The sequence below is a fragment of the Pyrgilauda ruficollis genome, unplaced genomic scaffold, assembly GCF_017590135.1.
Source record: "Pyrgilauda ruficollis isolate IOZ18807 unplaced genomic scaffold, ASM1759013v1 scaffold61, whole genome shotgun sequence".
NCBI classification, from domain to species: domain Eukaryota; kingdom Metazoa; phylum Chordata; class Aves; order Passeriformes; family Passeridae; genus Pyrgilauda; species Pyrgilauda ruficollis.
This window is the reverse complement of record NW_024527822.1, coordinates 2,216,075-2,243,836: the sequence shown is the minus strand read 5'-3', so window position 1 is coordinate 2,243,836 and position 27,762 is coordinate 2,216,075. Positions and strand designations below refer to the sequence as shown.

The 27,762-nt window shown below is 38.3% G+C and overlaps 1 protein-coding gene across 3 annotated transcripts in view; it reads left to right on the top strand.

The window, feature by feature from the left end:
- Positions 1-27,762, top strand: part of USP6NL (USP6 N-terminal like) — a 112,004-nt gene that overhangs the window by 59,192 nt on the left and 25,050 nt on the right. For all 3 annotated transcript variants that reach the window (XM_041483793.1, XM_041483794.1, XM_041483792.1), the window contains 4 exons: positions 11,744-11,783; positions 16,494-16,574; positions 24,729-24,836; positions 26,730-26,839. In XM_041483793.1, the coding sequence (XP_041339727.1) occupies positions 11,744-11,783; positions 16,494-16,574; positions 24,729-24,836; positions 26,730-26,839 (339 nt within the window). The remainder of the gene's footprint in view (positions 1-11,743; positions 11,784-16,493; positions 16,575-24,728; positions 24,837-26,729; positions 26,840-27,762) is intronic.

The window sequence follows — 27,762 nt, the reverse complement described above, 5'->3', positions numbered from 1 at the left end:
GTTAACTACAAGGACATAATAACTTGATTTCCTCCCCTTCTTCCCTGCCCCACATAATGTTAAGGTTGAATGGTCACAAGAGCATTGGCTGATTGAAGTTTGCAAAACAGCCCAAACTTTGTCCATGATCCTGAAGTAGGGGAGAAGCTGAGAACAGCATTTTGCAACTGTAAAGGTCAACACCAGTTTGAAGAGCTGATCCTCTTTGGGTCCTTGCAGCACCAATTTTGCAACTGTAAAGGTCAACACCAGTTTGAAGAGCTGATCCTCTTTGGGCCCTTGCAAGGGCCAAAAGTCAGAGCAGGATAGGCCAAATGGCCTCAGTGGCTTCCTAGAATGGCACAGAAAGCTCAAATTTGAGCAAATCTGAGGAGCATCACCAACACACCCCTGGTCAATGTACTCCAGGTCCTGAGGGACTTTGTACTGAAATTTGTAAAGCATTGAACAACATCCCCCTGAAGAAGGAACATCAGCCAGGTTCATTTGTTTTGGTATCTGTTGGAAGTACAGATTTCAGTCTTTCAATCATTCGGGGACTAAGCAAAAATATTTTTAAAAAATAAAATGTCCCACACTTTTCATTTTTAGCTGTGAATCAGGATTTATATTATCTGGTCTTTTAAAGCATCCTTGTGTGTGTATTCTTGATGATTCTTTTATATTTCTTTCTCTGTATATCACCCAGCTGAGAAGGAGGTGTTCTGTTTTCTTTTGTAAGAAAACTGGTCAAGACCACAGTTTTGCTGTTCTCCTTAAAACCAAAAAAAAAAAAAAAAAAAAAGGTTTTTGGAATTTGGGGCAGGTACAGCTCAAGCCCAAATTTTACTACTCCTCATTGGGAAATACAGATTCTGACCTGAATATTCTGACTTATATGTTGTGGAAAGTGTTTTAAGTGTTCAGACATCAATAGTTACAAATAGAAAAAAACCACAAGAAACTGGAATTTATTTACTGCAACTTTCCAAAAACATTTTTTCCCATTGTTCCTAATGAATGCCAGCAACAGAATTGTTCTGGTAACTTTTGGTGATGAGCTGTGAAAGTCATAGCAGACATGATATCATTCAATAAAGTAAAGAGTACTTTTATTTCTTCAGCCTGCACCATATCAGTTCTTTTCAGACCTTGTTATTATCAAAATTTGTGTTAATTTATATTAGTATTTGTTATCTTATAGCAATAACCTATATTGTCACAATTTGTGGACTGACTTGGGTGATTCACTTTAAACATGTTTTTCCTTTTACTACCTGCTCAGTAAATGGAAACTGGGGTATATATTTAGCGTGGCAGATGCTGTTATGGTGATAAATATTCCAGGATCAGCATAGTGAGACGGGCAGATTGGAGGTTTATTTTGCAAAGTTGTTCAAGTGGGTTTTTATCCCCTGAAGGCTAAGGAGTGGTACAATAGAAGTACTAGTGGTAGAAAATACAGGTATGTTCTGCCCCTCACCCCATTCATGAGGCTCTCTCCAAAATTTGGGTTAGGTTCTTGTGTTACTCTTGCAGTAGCTCTGTGCTGATTCTGGTGGAATTGTACTAATTCACAGCAGCTGAGAATGTGACTCATACCCTTAGTCTTTATCCATGAGACTGTTAAAGCAGAGAACATGCTTTCAGAATAGTTTGCTAATGATGGAGCTTATCACATTGCCAGAGGCACTTTCCAAATAGCAGAATTCATTCTTTCTTTTGCTGACATGAGACCTACCTGCTCTTCTCCATCAAACTTCACTCTTTAGAAAACCTAGTGCATTTTTATTAGCTCCAATGCATTCCTACAGCGTGCTCCAAAAACGAGTTAGGGGAGCAAAGAAACTGAGAGCTCAGTCAAGGATTGAGATACTTCATTAAATGTCTCCAAATGAAACTATTGATTTTTTTTGTTTTTTCTCAGTATTATTATTTTACCCTGAACTTTTTTGATGAGCAACCAGTTATCCCCTCTTGGATTCTATTTCTTAGTAATTTGTATGTAGCCTTGCTGGAAAATAGTCCTTGTCTCTGAAGTATTCTGTGTGCCTTTCTTAGTATTTTCTCCTGTCTGCCTGTTGAACCACATGTCCAAGAGCAATAACTCTTGCACAGCTCTCCCCACTGATTAGGGTGGGAGTGAATTCTCTCCAGATAAGAGTTGTGAGGACAGGTCTCTGAGGGTTCTTGGCAGCAAAAGAAGTTATGCTGAGATTTTGGGTAATAGCAGTTAAAGAAAGAAGCATGGTTAGTTGATGTAATTTGGTAATAATCAAGTGGCATTCAAAAAATAGGGATTTTATATAATAGTAATTTCAAAGTCTTAGTAGGAGAGTCATGGAATCAGGGTTGGAAGACGGTTAAGATCATCAAGACAAGCAGTAAATCCAGCACCATCACTGTAACCCCGTAACCACTAAACCACATCACCCAGTGCCAGATGCAGAAGCCTCTTAAACACCTCCAGGGATGGTGACTCCACCACCTCCGTGGGCAATCTGTTACAATGCCTGACCACCCCAAAAGTGAAATTTTTTCCCCTAATATCTAATCTAATCTCCTCTGCCTCAGTTTAAGTCCATATCGTTTTAAGGCCATGCAATCTGCACATCAGAGTTCAAGGACAGAGCTCCAAGGCTACGAGAAGAGTTGCAAAGTTACTGTTCACAGAGACATGGAGCCACGATTCTTAATTTGCTAGGCACAGCAAATATTGCCAAACATGTTAAGTGATGTGGTGATGTGCTAAAATAGCAGTGAAACGTTTATTCTTAACAGTGCAATTATAAATGTCAGTCTTACTGCATTTTGTTTATGCTGGTCAGCAGGGACTTGCTGTCATTTTCTTCTTCTCAGCTTTGTGAGACAGGGTCAGACCCTTTTGTCAGGAGAGTGGCTAAACTCTTCCCTCCCTTGGGAAGAAGTGTGCCAAGCTCAGCCTTTTTCAGCTGCCAAAGTCAAATCTTTATTTTAAAAAACTTCACATCTCTCTTATTAGAGAAAAGTTGTGTTTCTCTTCTCTTTTTCCTAAGTATAGAAATATGCCTCATTTTGACTGTCTAGAATTTTTCATGAGGCATTATAAAGATTTACCATGGGAACTCTGCTGAATTCTCTTCTCTCCATCAGAATCTTGTATTATGTGCCAGGGATTCTGCCTTCTAATATGTGATACACTTGCCTTGACTGATTTTGCTGCGGAATGTTCATTGCTAATCAATCATACTGAGGAACTGCTGTTAAAAAAAAAAAAAAAACCCACACAAATTTCAGCTCTATTTAACATTCTTTCCTTTTGCCCTAATATACCATGAGGATATTATCTTTATTTTTGGAGAGATGTGGTAGTTTCTTGGATTGGTTATTGAGATTCAAAATGCTTTTTTTTAGGTCCATCTTCCTAGCATTAGACAATGCCTTTTTTTTTTTTTTTTCTCTCTTTGCATGCTTCCACGGGGAACTACTTTTACAATAATACTTTAGTTGCATTTCTGTATGACAAAACCTGTTTTGAAAACACAGCAAACACATGATTTATCAGTTATGGAATTCCTGCTAAGTTGAAATGAATCCTTGCTTACTATGCATTTGTGACGTGGTGAGGCTGGTTCAGAGACCAGGATAAATAGGTAATTTTATTTAAACATCCTTGACAGTGGAAGAGTACATTGTATGTGCTGTAAAATTTGCTTAGTTCTGTCTATTCTGACTCAATTTACAGTTCTGCTTCCATGATGGAAATGAACACTGGTCTGTGAATTTGTCTGCACTCTTGGTGGTGGTTGTGTTGTGAGTCTTCTCTTTGCATTCATGCATTTGAACTTGTGTCCAAAAGCATGAGCTGTCCGTGACAGTTTGCAGTATTTGCTTCCTTAAAGTGAGGTCTTATTTTTGCAAGAGTCTGTGGTCAGAAGTGTTGCTTTAGAAGGTGTTTTGGTTACTACAAGGAAGTCTTCAGTGCCTTTGTTGTTCACTTTTTCTCACACTTGCTATTTTAACAAGTGTTCTTTGTCAGCCTGATGGGGAAAAGTGGTTGTTTATTCAAAGCTCTTGCATGAAAATTGTCCAAACCAGATGTAGCAAAGGGAGAAGAACCAGACTTTCTCTCTGGTGGACACTTGTGAGCTTTGCAGTTGCATATATTTGCACACCACTTGTGTATTTAATAGTAGGACTTCACCAGAAGGAGGAAGTGCCTAGAAGTTACGTGTCTAGAAGTTACTAATGAATTTTTCTGTGACTTGGACTGTACATTTAATTTCTTTTGCAACAGTATTTAAGATGTTCTGTTTAGTTTTTTGTCTTCCCTTTCCCCTTGTGTTATTGTGGTGATCTAGTGTGTGATTCTTCTCTCACTTTCATTTCATGCATGGTCATGCTGTGGAAGGAAGAAATGTTCTGTTGTTATTTGCTGTAATTCAGAATGGTCTTTTTTTCTTTCCAAAATCTATGTCACAGCTTCTTTAGCTTAGCTTTATTCTAAGCTTATTCTTAGGACTAGAGTTGAAATTTGAATTTTAAATCCATTCTTTCAGCTGAGTTAGTCCAGGCTGTCACTTCAGCAATCCCCTGCAGATACAGAAGGAAATGAGGTGATCGCAATCCTGCAGATTTGATGGCAAACACAAAAATAAGCTGCAGGATAATTCTGCCAACTAAGGATAAATAATGTGGTTTTTTGTTAACAGCTGCTGCTACTTGATTTCAGTAAAAGATCATCCAGTGTGTACTAGGAATTCATAAAGTACTTCCTTGTATGGAAAGAGCTATTAGGTAGCAGAACTGAAAAAATGATAATATGGTTTAATTTATACAACATTCATAAAGCGATATGCAAGGGTTTTGAGTTACTGCCTAAGCTCTAAAACATAAGTATGTAGCATAATCATTATTACCTGATTTATTTCCTACTAGATTTAGCATTTCCAGAAGATGAAAGTAACTGAATGTAGAGAATGGCCAGAGTGTGTTTCACTGGCACAGGTTGTAAAGGATGCTAAAAGCGGGGACAGTTTTTAGAAGTGCAAAGATGCTGCTACTCTTGACCCAGTGAAGGACCCACCAGAATGGGATTTGAGACCACTGAAGTTTATTTCCTCAACAAAGGAAGTGTAGGTACATAATGCTTTGAACTTCAGCAGTGAACAAGTATATCTTGCTGGAACAATACCATCTCAGGTAATTTATGCTCAGTATGCTTTGCATAGCACATGAATTTTAATGCAGATGAAGTGCCAACATGCAAACCATGGATCACTGTTAATTTATGGTGTAAGTGATCTGCACAGGAAAGAACCTTTGAGCAGTACTTCAAAACAGGAGATATGTGTTTAAGGAGAAAATCCTAGGTGTTTTAGACATTTATCAAATGTAAATTAGAAGCAAGGCATTCTCTTTCATTTGCCTGTTAGACTCTTGGGAATTTTAAGGTAGCTTAGGCTAATCTTTCTGTAAAAACTTGATTCTGAGAAGGCATTTTTAACCTCAGTGTTCATTTATGTGCAATTAAAGTGACATCAAAAATCACTAGAAGTGCTGATGTACTCAGTTCAGTAGATTATAAATTTTCTCAGAGGTGTTCTGATTCCATGCTGGGGAAACTTTCAAGTTTTCATATAGAACATACCTTTCCATTAAAAACAGAGGACAGCACATAGTTTTAGCATTTGGAAGTGAAAACACAGTTCTATTTTTTGATTTGAATTTTGTGATAATTTTTCATATTGGCAATAAAAACGTAACAGCAAAGTCATCTTCTTTGAAGCAGCCAAGTACTTTACTGAAAAGTCACCATTTTGAGATTGGGTTGAATTTGATAAAACTTGCGTTTTATTTTGTCTCCTCTCTTACAGTTCACATTGCTTGAGAGTTTCTGGACAGGCGCTACATGTTCATGGCACTGTGCTCTGCAAATTGGCAGCAACATCCACAGAATCCACAAATAATAATTGCAAATAAAACCTAGTCACAAAATCACATGTGGTCCAACCTTTTGCCAGCATTAAATTCTTTCTTGCAGCATGTTTCCTGATAATTATATTGTGGAATGTCACACTGGCTTATCCCATATGTTAATTAATTGCTTTGGCTTGCTTATGAATTTTAACAAAACTTCTGAAAGCTGTGTTTTAATCTGCTGTAGTCGCTACCCTCATACTGTGCAGAGGTTGTTCAGTGAAAATTCCAAGTGAATGATTACAGTAATAGAGCTCCAATTATTTTGAGAGACAGACTCAATCAGAATTGTGAGTTTGTAAGTACATTGTGAGATAGAAAGAAGGAAGTGAGCCATAGAATTTTTTCTGTGAAAAACAACAGCTTTCTTACCTTCTCCTTAATATTTTCAGAAATCTTTTCCACATATTATTGATTTTGAAAGTAATACTTTTGCTTTCATTTCCTTTGAAAAGCTGGAAGATTAAACCAGTATTCATAGTCAGGATTCCTCTGCAAATTACCTTGAAGGTGTGATTCTGTTGCTAAGCACTGTTGTACATATCCATAACACCCCATATTGCCCTGACAGCTTTATGTGCCATGCATCAGACACTGAGGGGGAGGCAGACCTAACAGAGCACCTTGTTAGTGTGTTTATTGCGGAAGAATTGGTTTCCCAGTGTGAATATACTAATTTTTTTTGAGTCTATAGTAAAGCCATAGACTCCTGCAACTCACTCCTGACAAATCACACAATTTAAAACTGTACCTATTTGGGAAGATTTACTTTTTCCTAATATATCTGGATACTGTAATGGTGCAAGCTGTTACTTCAGCAATCTGAGTTTCATATTGTAGAGCAAGACAATTCCATTTGTACTAAAGCTCTTTGTGTTCAGACACCTGTCAAGTGAATTCTTCCCTTCTCATACCTTACCTGTGTATGACCACTCTTACAAATTCATTTCACATCACTTTTGGTTTTGAGTTTTATACCTTACTGATGTTTTTGTGGATGTTTCCTCACAAATTTATTGATCATGAAGGTTTCGAAATTATACAAATGACTGTTCTTAAAAATTTTAAAAAATACTTTCTTCAAAATGAGTCTCCTGAGTAATAGCAAGTAGGTTTTCCTCGTGGATTTAGACATTTAGAAGTGTCACAAATGACAAGCTGAATGCACAACATTTGTTTCTTCATGATTAACTCAATGAGACCATGAAGATCAGTGTTTTGCAAGAAACTTCTCCCAGATTATATTGAAAATGTGACACCAAATATTATTTTGGAATACTTTTCATTCAAAATGAAACTGTGCAGTGGTACAATGTGATGATGCTATTGCACTTAGAGGAGAGCATGAGAAAATAATTGAGTAATAGTTTGAGAAAAGCTTTTGCATAGGTACTGCTTTGCAGGCTTTGTGAGAATTAAACATTTTAATATCTGTGTTATACTAGGTTCAGTATTATAGAAACAATGAATATAATTGACTTTTTAATTAGATGACTTGTGTGTATCACAGTTATTTCATGCTAACAAGCCCCAAAGTTCTTCACAGTACCCTGGCCAGTTCTGAAATAGTAATTGAGAAATAAAAATATAACATACCAGAAGATTTTGAACATTACAGTTATTCAGGCAATTAAGCTTTGTAGTATTTTTGGTCTTATTGTGGTCAATTTTTGCCACTTTTTTTTCCCCCCAATGAAAATGTTGTTGTCAGGCCTTGTCCAACTTGTAACTGTGAAGTAATGAATTGATCCTCTGGAATTTGGAGTTCTGAGGTGAGTGGTGTACCAAGGTTGATTATTGCACTAAATATCTTCCATCCTCAACTGAAGCTGCAAAGGACAGAGGAAGCTTTACATTTCTTAAACTTAAGCCAAACCAGAAACAGGAAAATGCTGTGATTTGAGTCAGCAGGGAGCATACTTGGGATTCAAATACAAATGCAGGAAAAGAATAAAAATGTTGAGTGTGTAATATAAGAAAGTATTTCCTTGTGTTTGTGTTGAACAAATACATCTTTAATGTATTTTAAAGTGGTCTTTAAAGATTACTTTAAAGATTTAAACAGCAGCAGTGGGTGGGGGACTGTAAGCTTGTTAAATCTCAGACTTTTCAATTTATTTCAACCACCACTGTTACTCAAGGAGGCTAATTACAACACATGCTGTAATGGTCAAAACCATAGACCTGCATATTTAATGTTCTTAAGTGACAGATGTTTATGCATTTGACATCTCTTTTTTTTTCAAGTTTTCTTGAAACGTTCATGAAAACCTGTGCTAGCCAGTGTGTTGGATTTGAAGATGTAAGATCCATTCATGTCTTACAACATAATAAAAAAGGCACTTTCAATCAGGTCTAATAAACGAAGTCTTGTCTTTGACCTTAGAGACCTCACTAGAAGGTGGAAGTGATCCAGACCAAAAGATGGGAGGATGGCTTTGGGGGGTGCTGCAGATCACCACCAGTGAGGACCATAGGTAGAAATTCTAAGTTCCAGTCAGACCTTGGAATCCAGTATTTACTTTCTTCCAGTGAGACATCTTTGAGGAACCTTGCAGTAGGGTGACAATCAGACACCTTACTGTAGCTGGGATTTGATCTTGCAGTGATTTGCAGCTCCCAGACTTGGAGACAAGATCTTCAGCCCTTTCTCTTAGTGCTGGGACTGCAGAGCTGCTTGGCAGTGACAGCAGAGCCCTGAGCTGCTGTTGGGTCCCATGTGGCTGCAGCTGGGAGCTCTTGTCCTCATGGCAAGGCACAGACCAGGTGCAGTGATTGTTAATTCCTGACTCATTCAACAGCTGACTTTACCTATTCAGATTTTATTTAGTGGGGACAGCAGAGTGTTATAGATCTCATTTCTGCTAAGTGAGACCTTATTTTCATTACTTCAGTTAAAAGTATGCCTGTGACGCCTCTTTTGGCTATCCAGGATTGTATGGTTCCAAGCTAATTATGTTAATCAGTTCTGTTCTCTCTGGATCCCCTAAATGAATATTACTTCAGCTATTAAAGGAAAACAGTCATCTTAGAGCAGGATATAGCTATATTATGTTAATACTGTTCACCATTCCCCTTTATTATTTGGTGAAGTATGCAGATAAAAACCATGGAGAAATGCAAGTTTAAATAGTCTGAAAATGGTTGGAGAAGATTGATTTTTAAAAGAAATAATTAAGGTGTAACAATATTAGATTGGCTTGGCTGGGGAAGGAAGGGAAAGATGCATCATTACAAAGAAAAAACAGAAGGTACAATAAAATAACAGATTCATAGACATTAATTGATTTTGTGTCTGATCCTACCCTATAAAAGAAAATCTCTAAGGTTTCTGCATAGAAAACACATTAAATGGAAATATATTTATTTAAAGTACCTTTAGGGGCTTTGAGAGAGTTTGTGTGCCTTCAGTCCTTGCAAGGTAGATTTTAATATTTATATATGTGAGGCTAGAGGCATAGTTGATGCCATTTTGTTAATGGAGAGAGAGATCTCCAGGAACTCCTGCATGTCCAGTGAGTTACTGAGCAGCCCCTGGCAATTCATTTGGCTTCTGTGCTGTTTGCCAGGTGCCAGCAGCCTCTTGGGGAATAAAAACAGGGGGCTGCCTTAATGTGCTGCTGTGGAATGTCAGTGTAGAGACATTCGTGCAGAGCTGTGCAGCTCAAAAAAATAATGAGTGATCTGGGCATAAATCTGATTAATTGGATTGGATTAATTTGGTGTCTGCTTCCCAGGACATGAGGGCAGCCTTTTCCTACTCAGGAGGTTCGGCCATGCCTTTTCTTTGTACGCCGGTGATAACTCGCAAAACTAGCAGAGAGCAATTCCTTAATAAATCACTAGAACTCATTCTTCCTTTGTGAGAGATAAGATTTGATTAATCTTTCACGTGATCAGCTTCCATGCCAGTGTGAAGAGAAGCTGTCAAGTGGTACCAGTTCAGCAGAGGAGCTGCTGTGGCCGCTGTGAGTCCGCGGGGATGCGGAGCTGGCAGATCCTTGCCTTGCAGGCTGCAGGCAGCGCTGGAGGAAAAAGAGTTTGTTGTGTGCCCAGCCAGCTGCTGCTGTGACCTCGTAGGGCTGGAAGAATGAGGCTGCTGTGGGAGGCTCGTGGAGGGTAGGCAGGGCCAGCAACTGTCACTGAAGAATTGGAAATTTTAAGTGATGTGAGAAGGCCTAGCAGTCTTTGTGCATCAAACCAAACAACAACCACCCCAAGCAGATTGTATTAAATTTTTTTCTTCCCCTTTGCTTTTTCTTTCCACTTCAGATAAGCTTTCCAGAATTTCTAGGTGATACTAGGCATACAAAGGGCCTGCTTTCAGCTGATTTAGTTATATGAGAGCATGCATAATACTATAATTTTGTTAACATTTACAAATAACTCTGACAAAAGGTTGTTTCTAGTGTGTTAGATGTTGATCAAGACTTTTTTTGATTATGTCGTTATTCAGCAAGAAAACTTTCAGATATTTATTAAGTGCTTGTAAATGAATGAATTATGCTTTTTGCAATGCTGCTCAAAAGCAACAGTCTTGGTTTTAAAATTAGTTTCTGAGCTGTGGACTGGAAAATTTGACTTGTGTGTGGTGTGTGTATTGACTTGTGTGTGTTGTTAAACTTGTCTGTGAAGGTGTTGATGGGAGCAAGTTTTTCCATTAGATGAAGTGGTTCAAATGTATTTCTTCATTCTGTATTTCTTTATTTAAATATACCTTCTGAATCTGAAGCAGCATCTTATAAATGCAATGAGATTGAATGCAATTCAAGTGTTTTGCATCAGAATGTTCTTACACTGCAGCCTTAACTGCTGTAGCCTTTGCCAAGGTCACCCTTGCACAGAGTGGATACAGGTCTAAAATACTGGTGGTTAACAGCTTCTCTGTAGAAAGCTATAATGATGTGGTATGAGTTTTTTTTCATAATATCAAGACTCAGTAGGAACTTTTAAAAGTATTTCTCGTGTTTCCTGTGTTTTAGTCCTTTTTAAACGTGGTTTTGTTGGGTGTGTTATTTATCTGACCTCAAGAGCAGAAGGGAGTTGCTTGTTACGATTGAGCTGCCGTGTTTTCAGAAGCTGCAGGGGAAGGCAGGCTCTCTTGGCATCAAGGTGGTCCAGTTGCTTTTTGAGAGGGAAAGCACAAATTTCTTTGCTAAGAAAAACAGAAATCAGAGGCCTCAGAACGAAATGAAAGGAATGGAAAGTCTGAAGATGTATCAGGTCAAAGTTTGCTCTTCAAGCTTTCAATTCCTAAGCTGCCTTTTTAGGCTTAGGGTAAAAAGTGAAAAGACTTTAATTTTTAGTATTAATTAGGTACCTAGTAACAAAACTAATTTTTTTCCTGCTACTTCCTGCTTGTTACTTAGAGTGAGATTTGTAGTTTTGAGAACATGTGAGTTAACTCTCCTAAGTCGAGCAAAGTCTCAGTGCCTTTCCTTGAGCACAGTAGTAAAGGGGGGAGCCTTTTTTTTTTTTGGTTGGTAAATCAGCTAACAACAGTATGATCAAAGAAAACAAAACAAAAATCACTTGGGTTTCAGTTCAGTAGTATAGCACAGAGTGCTTTTACAGAAGATAAAAAAGGTTTTCTTAAGCCATGCAATGTTTTTCTTAAGTTATGCAGCTACTTTGATTTAAAATCCTCGTTCTGTGCTTAAAATACTAGTTCTTCTTTACAGTTCAGAATTCTTGTTCACTTGTTACTACAAATTGCTGGTGTAAGTGCTGACTTGTAAGAACCTATACAGAAATGATTTTGTGCCATGAACAACCAAGACTAATAAAATTTTATCTTTGTTTTCAGTCCAGAGGAGCTTCCTGTCCATGATGCAGTGATAGAAAAGGTAAGTCCACTGTCCTCCAGGTTTTACTAGTAAGTAAACATTTACAGATTTACAGCTTTTAAAAACATAAATCATTGTGAAATGAGTTGATGAAGCATTTTAGTGATTTGCATTTCCAGAGAAGCACATTCTGAGACCCCTAAGAGCTGTGTTCTTGAGGCCACATTAACTCACCCACAGATCCCTGGAGGCCCACTTGTTTTTACATTTGCTCCTGTCAGTGAGAGTGAATATTCCTCTCCCATTATGTGGCCTAGTGAAGGAAATGGAGCTGCTTAAGGGCTCACACCCAGCTCTGTCCTGAAAGAGTGAAAGCTGTGGTCCTGTGCCAGGAGCTGCCATCAGCTGTGCAGGGGGATGGATGATGTGAGTGAGGTGGTGGCACTGCCACCCGGGTCTGTGCTGCTGTCCTGAGGAGCCTGGGCTACTTTGCTGCTTTGGGAAATGGTGACAAATATCCTGCTGCCACTATGGTGTGGGGACCTCCCTTGTAATGCTGAATTGCTGAGCTGGGTGTATTTCACATGTGCAGGTCCTGTTGGCAGCTGCTCCAGGTCCTAGTCCAAAATTCCTTCTGCTGCTGGAGGGTTCTGGAGAAGTAGTTTGACAACTGATGTGTTGGAAATGTGGAAAAATAATGGGGAACTGAATTTCTTCCTGTCTGAGCCTAGTTACTGTTGGTATTTCCCCTTGGTCAGTCCGGTCTGTGGTTACTTGCAAGAACAAATGAAATCAGAAAACTGAAGATAAGGTATTGAAAGTTGCAAGTTAAGTTATCCCTCTTGGTTGCACAAACTGGAAAAAGGATGGAATGACTTATTTCAAGGCAGCTCAGCTCTTTGAGTGTTAAAAGCAGCAGTGCTTCTGCAAATTAATTATTTTGTGCTTCAGTTATGTACTGAAGCTAGTAAGAGATGCTTACTGTGAAAGAGTAGAACTTGTAAGTCTGTTTTGTTTTGCCTTGGTTCATGTGTGGTTTTGCATACACAGCATGAAATAGTTGCCTTTTCCTGCCATGTTTCATTACATTTAATAACACAGTGAGTGTATGTATAATTTCATTTCCATCAGAAGGACACAGTAGCGGGGGGTGAGTGTCTGAGCAGAAATATTAGGCAGCTTGTAGCTACTCTACAGGTAGGTGTGTTTTGAAGCTCTGATTCACTGTGGCTTTGTAGTTAGCCTTAAATTATTTGAGGGAAATAGTGTTTTGGTTCTCTGTCCCAAATTCTGTTTGTGCTGTCTTTTAAGTGTCAGCATAGAAAGTGTATTTATGGAGTCAGTGTTAAATTGCACGTCCTAGTGTGTTTTAATAATCATCCAATGATGCTCCTGCATTAGACTCCTGGTTACACTCCTGATGGTATCCTGACCTCTGCTGGTCTGAGCTTTATCTGGCTCCTGTCAGAATCTGCAGTTTTCAAGATACCATCCGTAAGGATTTCTGTGTTATGTTAATGTAGGCTAAGATTAAAAGCTTTCTGCACAATGTCTTTTGCAGTCACTTGGCAGAACTATTTATGCTTTCCTGTTGCCTTGTGAATTTAAAAAAAAAATATTCTTAACTCAAGTTTTCATATAATTTGCAACTTATGTAAAAGGTTGATATCCTTGTGAATTTGGAATCTGTTCTTCACACACAAAAGCCCCTTAGGCTGGCATTTCTGTGTGTGTATTTTTGGTCATAATACCTTTACTCTGCATTAACAGTAATAATTACTCATTTTGGTGCTTCATTACTTTGCTGCACATTTGATGCCTTAAATGCATCAAATCATTGTCCTACATCATGAACTACTTAATTTTGAGATGGATGCTCAGATAAAACAAGGGGAGGAAAGATTTTCTGGAGGAGGAAAGGAGACAGAACTGACCTCAGGAAATCTGGAGTCTGTGTCTGACTCTTGATTTTGAAGTTCTGTGAAATGTTTCATAAGTATTTTTCAGTTAGGTTTTGCCATTGGTTTACTTGATTATAAATTCTCTGGGGAGCAGTTCAGCAGTTTTGTGGGAGGTTTCTGCTGAAGCATTGCTTTAAGCCCAGCCCCTGGCACATGTGCTCTCCAGAAAGGTGGAGTGCTGCACACGAGAGTGGTGCTTGGCAACTTCATGATTTTTGTGTTTTCACTAGTGCATTGTTTGCTGACATGAGAGTAGAAACCAGCTCTGCTTCAATTAGGGATTCTGTTACTCGCATGGCAAAAATGTTTCAAAGTGTAAAATGTACTCAGAAGACAGATAAATGGATTTTTTTTTCTTTTTTTTTTTGGTGACAACTACATGGAACTTGTCTGAAAGAGCAGTAGCAGCATCCTTCTGCTCTTCAATGAGCTGCCTCAGATCTGTCTGTGTTTTCAGTGTTGTACCTGTTAGACATAAAAGTGAACATAATTCAGACAGGGAAAGAGATAGCTAAAAGTTTTCAAGAATTGAACACAAAAACAATTGCTATTTTGACTACAGTAGCATCACTTGAGAATGGTTAAATTGACACAAAGACATAAAAGCTTGAACAAACATAAAACTGAAGTGAGCTTCTGGCTCAAAAGACCAAAAATCTTGAAAGCAGATCAAACATACAAACAAAAAGGCTGTGAAAGCAGATAGGGTTTTATTTTTCTTGCCAGTTACATGAACAACCTGTTGAGGGCAAAGACCTTTCCTGACTTCCTGTTATTCCTGCAGTGTCAACTGTGCCTAAAGAACAGCTGCTTTAAGAGAGGTTGAAAATGCTGATTCCTTAAAGGGATTGCAAGTGTGAAGGAGAATCAGAAACAGTGTTGTGAAATCTTGAAAACAATAGTTTTTGTAACCTTCCCCTCTAAAAAGTCTTAAGAAATGTCTTTTAAAAAAATGCAAAAGGTTTTTATTTGAGATATTTAATTTGAGATATTGCACAATACAGCCAGATCCTGAACAGGAATGTGGGTAGTTGATTGCAACATGAGTAGTTAGATAAGGTTGAAAGAGTAGAGGCACTTCTTTTCCCATTACATTTTTATACTTGTGTCAGGCTTAGAGAATTTGAATTCAAACAAAAAATAACTTGAAAATCCAAGCCAACTTCTTTCCAGGACATTTTGTGGATGTATCATACATAGGGGTGGACCTAAACTTCATCAAGTTATACTTCTGCTAATGCAAGGCTTTGGGCTCCTGGATTCAAGAAATTTAGGAAGCTAAAGAAGCTCATTGTATTGCATTGGTAGCCAAGAAAGAATGCACAAATTCTGATGGGTAAAAGCTAGAAGTAAAATTAGGATTCTATTGGGACAATAAGTAGTAATTTTCTTTTATATTCGCCCCAACATTTTGGATGCAATTGACTTTATAAATACTTAATGAAAGTATTTATAACTTTTCAGTATCCTGCAGAGCTTTGAAATTAAACTTTTACATTGTTACCAGATTGGATCACTAACCATATGAATATCCTTCCTGCCTTTATTAATCCCTGGATTTGAAGTTGGAGGTAGAGGGGCTGTCCTTTACAATAAAACGAAATACTTTTTTTGTATTCAACACTGAAGAGAAAGCAGTAGCCACAAACATTCATTTTTCTGCTCTAACCTTTCCAGTCGGATCTTCTGCTCCAAAGCTTTATGAGAGAGTTGAAATAGTCTCATTAAAAACATGTAACAACACACAGCTAACTATTAACTTTATAGTATAATCAGAGGTACTTTGCAAGATGTAAAACTGAGCTGTAAAAATAAGAGCTAAAAGACTTAGCAGTGGAGCTAACAAAATACAGATTTTTGGTCGTGTAGTGCCAAAGTGCCTTGAAATTCGTGGGCTGAGATGGCTGATTCCAAGTGCTTGTTTGGTTCCCAAATTTGAGAAGCTGATGGCAACTCTAGCAATATTTTTATAGACAGAAGGGCACTCTCTAAGGTAGTAGGGCAGTACTTGCTCTACTGCTTAATGTAACTATTGATTGTGAGAAAATGGGTTTGTTTTGATTTGGATTCTCATTCTATCACCTTGTTACTGAAATATTCTTGTCAGTAATAAAATTCAAGCTAATAGATCTTCAGAAGAAATCCTTGATGTTAGGTTACAGGGTAATTCAGGTGAAAATGTGCCTGAATTCTTCAGGAGGAGAAGTATGGCAAGGATTTCTAGCTTTTAATGTCTGAAAATTAAAGCTTATTCCCACTTCTGCTCCTGCACTGTCACTCTTGCATGCATTTGTTTTGTTCATTTTTAACTGTGTGCCTTTTAAGAAGGGACGGTTAGTGTGATCACTTGCAAACAGAAGCTAATGATGTTTAGGGCAAGTCTGGGGAAAGAATATAATTTCAGAGACAACTAACTTTTAAGTGGCTTGCAGCAGAAATTATTTGCCTGAAAACCAAGTATAAAAACAAATGGAAGTTTTGTTGTTTTGAGTTTTTTTTTTTTTTTGTTACTTGCCAAATATGCAAAAAAGAAACTTCTAGAAATCTTGTACTTAACCTCCTCTTATAAAATACAATTCATCCATAGTGCTGAAAATAACAGTTTCTCCTTGGTTTTTGGTTGGCTGGTTTTTTGGGTGTTTTAAATGAACTGATGAAATGAACTCTTTGCTGTTCTCAGATGACTGAATAAAAAATTCACAATGCTCTGATGCTCTGTTAAACTTTTTCTTGTTCTTTTAAAAAAAAATATAGACAACTTTAAATGCATTTGTTTCGGAGATACTGAAAATTTCTAATTCCTTTTCAGCAAAAGAACCTTGAAATTGAAAGAACTACAAAATGGCTTAAGATGCTGAAAAGCTGGGAAAAATACAAGAATAGTGAAAAGGTAAAAGTCTGCATGGCTGAATGTCATTGGCTGTCATTTTGGAAAGAATGCATACCCTGAAATTAGATTGCCTGTGTTTGATATCTGAAAAAAAACTCCAAACCCCACACTGAAAGAATAAGCTTTTTTGTTCTTCCAAAATGCAATAATACCTAATGACCCAATAGTAATTACCCAACAAAATTGGTGATCAAATGCAAGGAATTGTGTTCATGTGTGCAGAATAATCTGTGGACAGAGTGGGTCATGTCAGGTGTGCCATTAAGTGCTAAATACTTGCTTTAAAGCTAGGTGGGGACTTCCATGTGAGCAGTTTATTTGCTGGAATTGTGGTCTTGGTCATCTTAAAATTATGGAAGAATTTCAGCTGGAAAAAAATTTGCTGGATGGGCTTTATTCCAGCAGTGGGCTTTGGTGGGTTTTATAGCTGGTCTTGTGGCTGTTTGGTGGATAACGCATGGAATCCCAAATTGAGATTCCTTCTTGTCTTCAACACAGCTTAAGACTTGTGTTAAGCTGTTTTAACACAAGACAGCTTAATGCAAGCTGTCTTTGCATTTTCTTTTGAGGCTTCTGTTGGTATAGCTCAGGATCTAGAAAGTCCATTTTCTTAAAATATGATGTGAATGCATGAAAAATAACTACTTTTCCCCAAAGTTTTTCTTATAATCCTACTTTTTGTCTTGCAATTTTTCTGGGAGGAGAAATTATGGATCCTAACTGTTGGATCCTAACTGTTTTGACTTTGTTTCTGTTTTGTTAATGTAGCAGTAAGGAGATTTTAAGATCAAATATGTTCCCAAGGCAAAGGGACAATAAAAAACCACTCCATAACAGCTGCTTTGTTTGCAAAGAGACTGTTAAATATGACCTTTCAGGTAACACAATAACCACGTGTCATCTAAGCAGCAGTGGTTGTGCTCTTCAGCCATTGGTGACATCAGTCCACGAGACACTGACTTAAATAATCCTCTTCACCAGGCATGCAGAAGGTCTGGCAGATCAGCTGAGCAGAAAGAGTTTCAGTTCATGTAACAAATTATAGGCTGAACTATAAATAGGGGCTGGAATAATTCAATATGTTCATAAAGGGATGAACTTCACTTGAGGCTAGGAAAAATTTTCACTCATTGTGGAACTCCAGTGAAGCACATGAGGTTTAAAAAACAAGGGTGTTTTCCTTATGCTATCTCACCTCTTATGTGCTAAGTGAACCAGAAGATACACAATAAAGAATCAGCTGCCTCCTCCTCCTGAGCATCCATCGGAAAGCCAGACATTATTTGTCACTGCTCTTTATGAAAAGCCTGGCCATGTTCTCAGAACTGTGCAAAACTCAAAATTAAAGGCAGTTTTTATCTGGAAGTGTGTTGGAAGAATGCACCAGCTTTGCAAGCTCACATTCTTGAAACATGGAAGGAACTGTTCCTGAGTCTTGTTTTCTGTCTTCCCTTGACTGAATGAAGTGGTTAATGTTAGAGGAACAAATTGCTAAAGTAAATGAACAGCCTGTGTGTTACAAGACTCACATCACCTGACACTGCCATGGTTTCTATGCAGTCAGGCAGCTCCTGAAATGAGTATTCTTTAGAAACAGCACTGAAGGGAGTGTTGAAGCAACACCAACACTAACAATGTTATAGGATTATAGATTATAATTGAACTGATATAGATTATAATTGAACTGATGGCTTGGTTTTGGAAAATGGCACATTTGAGACATGATTGTGCTCCTAAGTAGGTAGGAAGGGAGACTGAGAGAAAGTGATGGTCCCAAGTATACAGCAGATATGTAGAAAATACAGGACTTTGGACAGCCTGTTTGTGATGAGCCTTCATAATATACAGCTAAGAGAGCTTTGCCTTGAAGGAACATGTTCAAACTCTACACATCCTGTAAATGAATCCGTGTATTAGATTCCATTATCCCAAACTGTCATATGCTTAATTGCAGACTGTAGTTTTCATTCAATACTCTGGCAGAGCTGCTTCTCAACTTTTTTTTCTTCTGTCATAACTTCACAAAGAGAATTAATGAGAAAACATTAACACACTGGTGGGTGGGTGTGTTGTGTGCATTTGAGATGCTTCACTTTACATCTTCTCCTGGTTTTGACTCCTGAAGAAAATATATATATATATATATATATATATTATATATATATATACTCAAGGATAGATAGATAAAAGAAATAGATGAGGCATCTGGAAACTTCACACTGTTTTCCCATTGGAACTCTTGTGCTAAACCTTGTAAAAAAGATGGGGTGGAGAATAGAGATTAGGAATGTATGCCCATGAGGAACTGGAAATAGATGGAAGAATTGCCATATTGAGACCAGAAATGTGCCAAGCTCTATCATATTTGGGTAATAGTTTAGAGGCAGTGAAGTATGATGTAATAGTGAGCCTGTGTACAGCTCCATAACAGTGTGGAGTCACAGAATCATGGAATGGCCTGGGGTGGAAGGGAACTTATTCATCATTGAGTTCAAGCCTCATGCCATGGGCAGGGTCACCTTCCACTAGACCACCTTCCTCAGAACCCCACCCAACCTGGCCTTGGACACTTGCTGGGATGGGGCAGTCACAGCTTCTCTGGGAACCTGTGCCATGGTCTCACCACCCTCACAGGGAAGAATTTCTTTCTTATGTGGGAGGTTTTGAGGTTTTCTTGTTGCCTTTATGTCCTTGGCCAGATTTGATCACAGCAGGGCTTCAGCTCTCTGACTGATCACTGGCTGCTTGGACAATCTCTCTGTATTCCTCCAAACTGCCTGTCCTTGCTTATTCCCCATAGCCTTCCTTTTTCTGTTTGAGGTTGTCCAGGCATCCCTGATCATTCATAAAGGCCTCCTGGTGCTTTTGTCTGACTTGCTCTTTGTGTATAAAACTCCTTGATTCCTGTGTGGTTATTTAGGCATCTCTTTCAGTGGAGTTTTCATGGTTCTTACAGATACCACTCTGAAGTGTGTAACTGCCCTTGTGTCTTGGCTTGATTGATATTGTCAAAATAAAGCTTTCATCTCCCCATCAGTCATTTCTTATGCAGGAAGTGTCACAGAGTAGCAAAGTTTGTGTTTCAGCATGGTCCTTCTCTAGTTTGTGCTTTTATTTCCTATTTGTATTCTACTGCTTAGTAGTTCAGGGTACAATCAACCACCCACAGATAGTAAATCCTTCCTGGCTTAGTATGATCATAACTTTCAGGAAAGATTAAATAAAACTGTTATATGTTGTATTCCCATTTGAGTATTTCCACCAAAGTATTTCTCTCTTTCCCTGTCTGCCTTCATCTGTCTGTGATTGAAGTTGCCTAAATTGAAGGGGAAAGGAAGAAGAGAAACAATCAGGGTAGCTGCCATTTCCAGCTGTTCTGGCATTCACACACAGTGTAATAATCAAGTCTCCAGTTCGTTTGAGGTCTGAACACAGAGCCTTAATGAAGAACCCTCTTTGCATTCCTGAGATTTTTGAATGAGATGGAGCAGCTCTTCTGTTTGCACTTTTTCTTCCTTTTTTGCAACCCAGAGAAGCTGAAGAACCTCTAAAGGCAGCAGCCTTTATAAATATATTTTCTTTTCATTATAAATATACTTTCTTGTGAGACTTCAGATTTTAATTCTTATGCTTCTCATCACGGATTCTTTTTGAGGTGGCGGAGTCCCTTTGCTGCTTGTGCAGCTCTGCCTGACAGCTGAGAAACTTTTATTTTCAAGAAAACAAACTTTATATCTTGCAGGAGCATTGAGCCAGTTGCCACTCTTCAGGCCAGTGCTGTGTGACAGTGGCCTCATTTCTCTTTCCAGAAACCAATAGGGTTTATGAGCTGGAGAGATGGGGGCCAGGCAAGGAAGGGGAGGTTGTATGTTTTCCAGGTGTTTTTGCATGTTGGACATTATGGCCTTCACTGAGATGATAGCTAAATATTTTTTTTTGTCTTCTTACTTCACAAGGATTTTAGTTCATTCTGTATATTCAGTGTATTTATAGATCCAATTGGTTTTTGCATGAGAAGCTCCTTTGAATTCCCACGTGATGGGGCCTCATTTAGTGTCAGTTTCTCCTACCTACTTCAGTATCAACAATCTTATTAATAATTGCAGGAGTTTGACTGCTATCCTTGTCTGAATATCAGCTTAGATGTACTACAGAACTTAAACCTGTATTTTTATGTATCCTGTGTTTATATAATTATATGAATCAAGCATCGCTTTCTTTTTTTTATGTCCTGTGCTAATGGAAACATCCCAGATCCTATAACCCCATTTTTTGAATGATGAATGTTTTCATAGATGTGTGTTTTTATCTGAACTCTGAGTTTATGTATTTGTGCTTTCTTTTGATTAATTATTTTAAGAAAGTCTTAATCTGCAGAAATTTTTTAAAATTACTCAGTATTTCATCTTCCCAGAAGCAGAATTAAAAAGTAACTTCCTGAATTCTCTACTTTCTGTTTTAATTATTAATTCAGAATGAGCAGGAAAGTAGATGAGAGTTCTGCAAGTGTATAGATACAAGCAGCATTTTTCAGCAGATTTTTTACCTGGTATTACATAAGGACATAAAAGACAGCAGAGGGCACTAGCATGGTGCTTATGGTAAAGACATTCAGCTAGCTAATAACCAGTGTGCTTATTTATATTTTCTTTAACTGTTTGGTGACTGAATGATTATCAGAAATGAACTTTGCCATGAAGCGTGTGTGAGTTCCCCCCCACTCCCCAAGATTCAGCACAGCTATGTCATTTTCACAAAACTGGAGCATTGCACAGGGTCACAGAAAGGTTGGGCTTGGAAGGGGCCTCTGGAGGTCACCTGGTCCTGCAGCTGCTCGAGCAGGGCCACCTCCAGCTGCCCAGGACCATGTCCTGATGGCTTTTGAGATTTCCAAGGTTGGAGACAACACAACCTGACTGGGTGACCTGTGCCAGTGCTCTGTCACCCCCACAGTGAAAAAATGTTTCCTGGTGTTCAAAGGGAATCTCCAGTGTTTCAGTTTGTGCCCATTGCCTCTGGTCGTGTGACTGGGCACCACTGAACAGAGCCTGGCTCTGTCCTTTTTGCACTCTTGCTTCAGGGTGGTGCAAAAACAAATTGAGAAGATCCCTCTGAGCCTTCTTTACTCCAGACTAAACAGTCCCAGCCCTCCCAGGCTTTCCTCATGGCAGAGGTAGTCAGGTCTCATCATGTCTGTAGCCCTCTGCAATGTGTCCATGTCTGTCTTGTGTTGAGAACTGGACTCACCGTGCTGAGCAGAGGGAAAGGATCTCCTCCCTCAACCTGCTGGGAATGCTTTTGTCTGGTGCAGCCCAGGATACCACTGGTCATCTTTGCTTCAGGGGCACTGTGCTGGCTCCTGCTCAGCTTGGTGTCCCCCAGGTCCTTTTCTTCTAATCTGTTTTCTGGCTGCTGACCCCTGCAATGTTCTGGTGCCTGTGGTTGTTCCTTCCCAGGTGCAGGACTTTGCACCTCTCCTTGTTGAAGTCTGTGAGGTTTCTGGCAGCCCATTTCTCCAGCTTGTTAACATCACTCTGGGTGGCAGCACAACCCTCTTGGTGTATCAGCCACTCCTCTCAGTTTTCCATTGGATATGAAAATTTTCCCACTCGTTTCCATGTTCTTGTTTGTGCACTGGAGCCCATGCCAGACTGAGTGACATTTCTCTCTTCTGTATCAGATGGTGAAAGTCTTTGGTCTTGTGTTCTGCTGAGTCTGTAGGCAGGATCTGGTAATGACTTGGGATGACTGGGAGCTTTTTCTCTGCCTCAATAAAAGAATAGATGGAACAGCAGAGTCAATTGAACACAGATCTAAAATGGTTTGCAAGAAGCTGTGAGTGTTATTTGGGTTTATTCTGCCAGGTAGTGCAACAATTCAGAACTTAGCTACTAAAAATATTTGCTTTCCTCCTGTTTTTTGGGTTTTTTGGCTTAGCTGTAGTTGGCTGATGAAGCTGTTCACCTCTCTGTTCTTTCTGCTCTTTTTAAAGTTATATTTGCAACTCACTTTCCAAACTTTTCTGTGAAAAGTGCTTCCACAGTTCTCTCTCTCAGTTTTTACTTACTGCTTTAAGGGCTCTTCTAGCATTTGGCTGTTTCAATCTAGGCACTGCAGAAGATGGGAAAACTGTAAATGCCATGGACTCCTCTGAAACTGGACATTCTTCTTCTTCAGTTTTATTTTATAAAAAAGCCCTGAACAACTCCACAATTTGGATGGATGGTTTGAATTGCTTTAATTCTGTTTGGATAAGAAGCTATTATTGTAAAGGCTTATTTCTGGCCTTTTATATCTACCTGACCTTCTCCCAAAATACTAATTTATACAGCAACAGTAGTCTTGAGAATTTATTTTTCAACTAGTTGTCTTCATTAATAACCTTTTGTTCTTGGAGACATTCGAAAATGAGTTAAAAATTATAATTAGCTGACAAAAATATTTGTTGTGAAGGTACTCTGTTGCTGCACATGGGTCTGAGGAATAAAACTACCTGTCACTGAGGACATAGATCACTGCATTTTTTTTCCCCATAGTTTTCTTCCAAATTTCTAGAAAAGATATTGCAAATTTGGCTCATTCTGCTTTCCAGCAGACAGGCTAATCTCTTCCTAGGATGACTCCTCTGCACTTGGGGGTGTTTGGCTTTCAAAAGACTGAATTTTATTCTCTCCCGCAAGCAGGTACCTTTGTGTCTGGGTTGACACACACTGAAATCCTGTGTGACCTGAGCTCAGGGTACCCATCTGTAGACAAGGCTGCTTTGGAGCTCTGTATGTTGTTCTTCATCTTTACAGAAGAAACTCTAGTGGCACAGCTGAGCTCACACTGCATGTGTTGCTGCTTTAGCAGCAAAGTTTTCTTCATGAAGCACAACAATTTTTTTGTGGACAGCCTCCAGGATGGCTGTTGTATCTTATATAAGTTTATCTTTTTCATTTGAAAAAGGAACAAGGGAAGAAACTCATAACCTTATTTGTGCAAGAGTTAGAGATTCTGCAATCCAGACACAAATCCTTGCTGGCATTAAAGACACCTTTAAAGAGCTGATACATTCCAAATGGCAGGAGGGTTGGAAATACACTGCAATGAGGGGTTCGTTTATTTCCCAAAACTGGAGATGTGAAATAGGTGAAAAGAAAAACAGTCCTGTCTTTGATGAGGACATAGCTTTAAAAATATTTCTTACTGCAAACATAACTTTTATAAAACGTTTAAAGGATGTGGTAGCTTTGTCAAACTTAATTTTTAAGGTCTTTTATTTTTAAGGTCTAACTTCCATTGTGGGATAAACATGAAGAAAAAATTGGAGAGTGGTTGTGTGTGGTTTGTTCTCTTTTAAACCTAATTGTCTCCTTGTGTAATCATTAAAATAATGGTAAAAACATAATTTCAGAAAGGCTAATTTTCTGTGTCAGAGTTGTCTTTTTAATTTTCCTTGTCTTAGATATGTCTTCGAAAGACGATAACACCTTTTTGTGTTCTTATGTTGGTTTTTTTGCAAATGTTTAAATATGCATGTAGGAGATTGATTATTAGTTTTGAAATAGAATGTGAGATCTGTTCACTTTGGAAATGGCACATTCTGGTTTTTTTTGTGATTTCATACTTTGCTTCCTTGCACACATACATTTGAGCATACTGTCGCAGTACTGGAAGAATTCAAAAATCAGTTCTGCTTTTGGGTTTTTACTGATAATTTTTAAAGCTTTGTGATTTTGCTGCTTGCTTTTTTGCTATTTCTATTTATAGACTGTAATTACAGTGAGTTATTTGTGGCTTATCCTGAAATAGTGTTGCTAAGAATCTGATTTTTGGGATCTAAATTAGAAAATTTGCTGAACAAAGGTGATACAATTTTGAAAGACCTTCCTACATGCAGAAGTCCTGGCTTGAAAACATCACCTGGGATGGTTTGGCCCATGTGCCTATTTTGTCCCTGTACCTCTGCATTCTGTGAAGAGGTCCCAGATGGCACTGCTGGACATGTTCCTCAAAACACACTGGAACACTTTGTCCCCAGCAGGTCATCCCTTTCCTAGGGTGCTTGGTGTAATCCCATTTTTCTCTTCAGCATGTTGTGCATCACTATTCCTTTTATTCAGAGCAATGTAAATTGTGCTGCATTTTTACCTTCTTTTCTTTTTTTTGCAGTTTCATAGGAGAATTTACAAAGGGATCCCACTGCAGTTGAGAGGGCAAGTCTGGTCTTTGTTGCTTGATGTTCCTAAGATGAAAGAAGAAATGAAAGACTTTTATAATGTAAGTTTGTAGAATTTCTACTTAATATTAATTTAAAAATGTCAGGTACTAAAGCTACAGGCTTTATTAAGCATTTGCTGTTATGCAATGTTAAAAAAATAAATTAGAAATTACATTGCACTCTATTGCTTGTTTTAGCTAGGAAAAAGGCTGTGTATTCAAAAGCTGAGCTGAGATTAAGTCTGAGTAGATGAGGATTCTTATGAAAGAAGATGGGTGTTGGTATTGATGTTGTCTAAATTTTGGTGTCTGCTACCTTCCTCATATTTCTTGCTCTTTAGTCTAACAGGCTGCTTTTTCTGACTATTATATTTTAAGTTCCTCAATAAGACTAGTGAGAGATCCAAAGGAGGTAAAACAGGTTATGCTGAGTAATTAGTTGTGAGAAAGAATGCCAAGTAAAATGAAAAGCATTTAAAAATAGGTGAAATAATCTTCAGGAATTACTAATGTCATCTAATGCTCAATGCAAAACAAAGAAATGTTTGTAGTTCAGATACAGAAGTAGAAAGAGTTTCTTCCATCATTATCTGATTTGTGATATACTCATCTTGCTGCTCTCTATTTTCCTATTTCCTGAAGTGATACTAACACTGCTCACTGCAAGTGTCACTTACAAACTGCACACCTTAAATTCAGAAGGATAAAACATGTTTCTTGTAGGTCAAATAGCTTCTTTCAGTTCTCTTTGCAGGGGAAATTCCAGTTCTTAACCTTCTGTCCTTCCTGTTTCTCAAACTTTTGGTACCTTTCTGTTCTCTTACATGTGCAGATGCCATGATTGCAAGGGCTTAGGGTGCTTCTTTTCCTATATTCCATCATATCGTAGGTGTTTAAAACTGGAAATTTTCCCTTTGCTGCTTTTCTGTCTGTCTGGGCGACAAATAATTCTGGGTGTTTAGTTTAAATTGTACTGAAAGGTGCACACAGCTGAGGTTGTGGTTAGTGTTGTGTTGGTTCAATTACTTACAAGTAATTCCTCACGTGCCTAAAGCTTCTGGTTGTGTTCAACAGACTTGATGCATGTTGTTGTTCCCTGTTTGATCCCTTCATTATTATAATTTTTGACGTTTGTTTTCTTGCAACCAGAGTCTGTAGAATTTTGCCTTTTGATTGTCTGTGGTATTCTCTAATACTCAGAAGTAATGTTTTAAAATATCATATTGAATCCAGGGTCTTGCAAGCTCAACTTTTACTGACAGAAGTGAGAATAAATGAATGAGAGACAAGAGAAAATTATTGTTAAGTGCAAAAAATAAGGTGTCAGTCTAAACCTGTGCAGGTTTCATAAGTATTCAATTACAAAAATGGATTTAATTATACAACACTAAAGCAGATGCTTAAAGTAGACATATTCTACAGCTAAATTAGATTAGAACAGAAAGGCAGAGGAAATTACTAGAGGAATGTCCATTATCTATATTTAGGCAGCTATGTAGCTGTTACTTCTGTAGAGAAAAGACAGGAGAAGTATGAAAACCACACTAAATCATTTGCTTAAAGCCTAGTCTAGAGCATTTGCATGTCAGTTTTTTGTTCCTGAGTAGCAAAATTAATTTTCTTTCTCTAGTTCTCTGCCTGCCTCAGAAATGACAATAAGAAATTTAAAATGCTGAAGCAGCCTTAAATACGGGTAGTGAATGATGTGTCAAAAACATGTATATTATGGGATTGGTCTTTCTACACCTTTACTCTGTGGCTGTTTCTGACCTATAGAATTTGAACTTGTACACGCTTATTTTGGAAGTTAAAACTGTTAATCTTGTGAGTTGCTATTCTGTATTGTTTTAAATCCCATGATGGCAATTAATTCAACATAGCTGTGCAGTCAAGCGGCTTTCTTCTTTTTTAGAGTTCACAATTTTAAACTTCTGTTCTTTACTGTACTCCCAGAAATTGAAGTGTCAAGCACGAGGGTCTTCACCAGATATTCGGCAAATTGACCTCGATGTGAACCGCACGTACCGAGACAACATCATGTTCCGGGACAGATATGGTGTGAAGTAAGTAAACTTCCAACTCCCCAGGGATTTCAGCCTTCCTTTGGATTTTGTATTCACCCATTATCTAATTCAGAACCAAATAAAGCAGTCTTTTTGTATGTGAGCATTTAATTATTTACAACTATAGGTCATAATGCTTTAGGATTTCTTCAAAATGTTTGGTTTTGTTATGTTTTTTGCTGCCACTAGAGGAGGAAAATTAGGCAGCTGTCATCTTTAAAAATGCTTAATAGTGAAAAAAGTGGGGATACAAACATCAGTATTGTTGCTTGCTTTGCAGCATCAGCACCCTGCTGAGAGGAAGAGGGTATTTTTCCCCTTCTGTCTCTGTATTAGTTTAGTTTTAGATTTTAATCTCCTTTTCTTGCCAAGGCAGATTTTATGGTAGTCTGCTGTTCTCAAAAAGTGGTACTCAGAGCTGTGGGCTTTAATGTGATAATAAAAGAAACATTTCTTTACATTATTATTCTAGATATTTTGTGGAAAAATTCTGAATCAGGGGAATTTCTTTGAAGGCTGTAAGGAAGGAGCACAGAGCAGAGATTCCCAGGCTGAGGTGGTTCCGTGCAGCCAGTGCAGTTTTGATCCATTTGTGCAGGGCTGGCAGTGCCTGTGCTGCTCGGGCCTCTCTACGTTCTGTGCACACATTTTAGGTGTCAGCAGGAGCTCGTTGCCTCTTCAGTTTGGGGTTAACACAAGCAGAGCCAGCTCCAGTCCCTGTGGCTGTTGTAACCATGCCCTCAGGGTCCACAGGAAAGCCTTTGGCTGCCTAAAGCAATTTCACACTTGGAACAGATCTCAGAATTACTGTACATATATTATGCATTTCCAGCAATGCCTCAATGAAAAATTCAGAAATCATTTCACATAGCAATGAAATGAAGTCCCCTGGGTGAGTCAATTGCTTGTTTGACTTTTAAGAA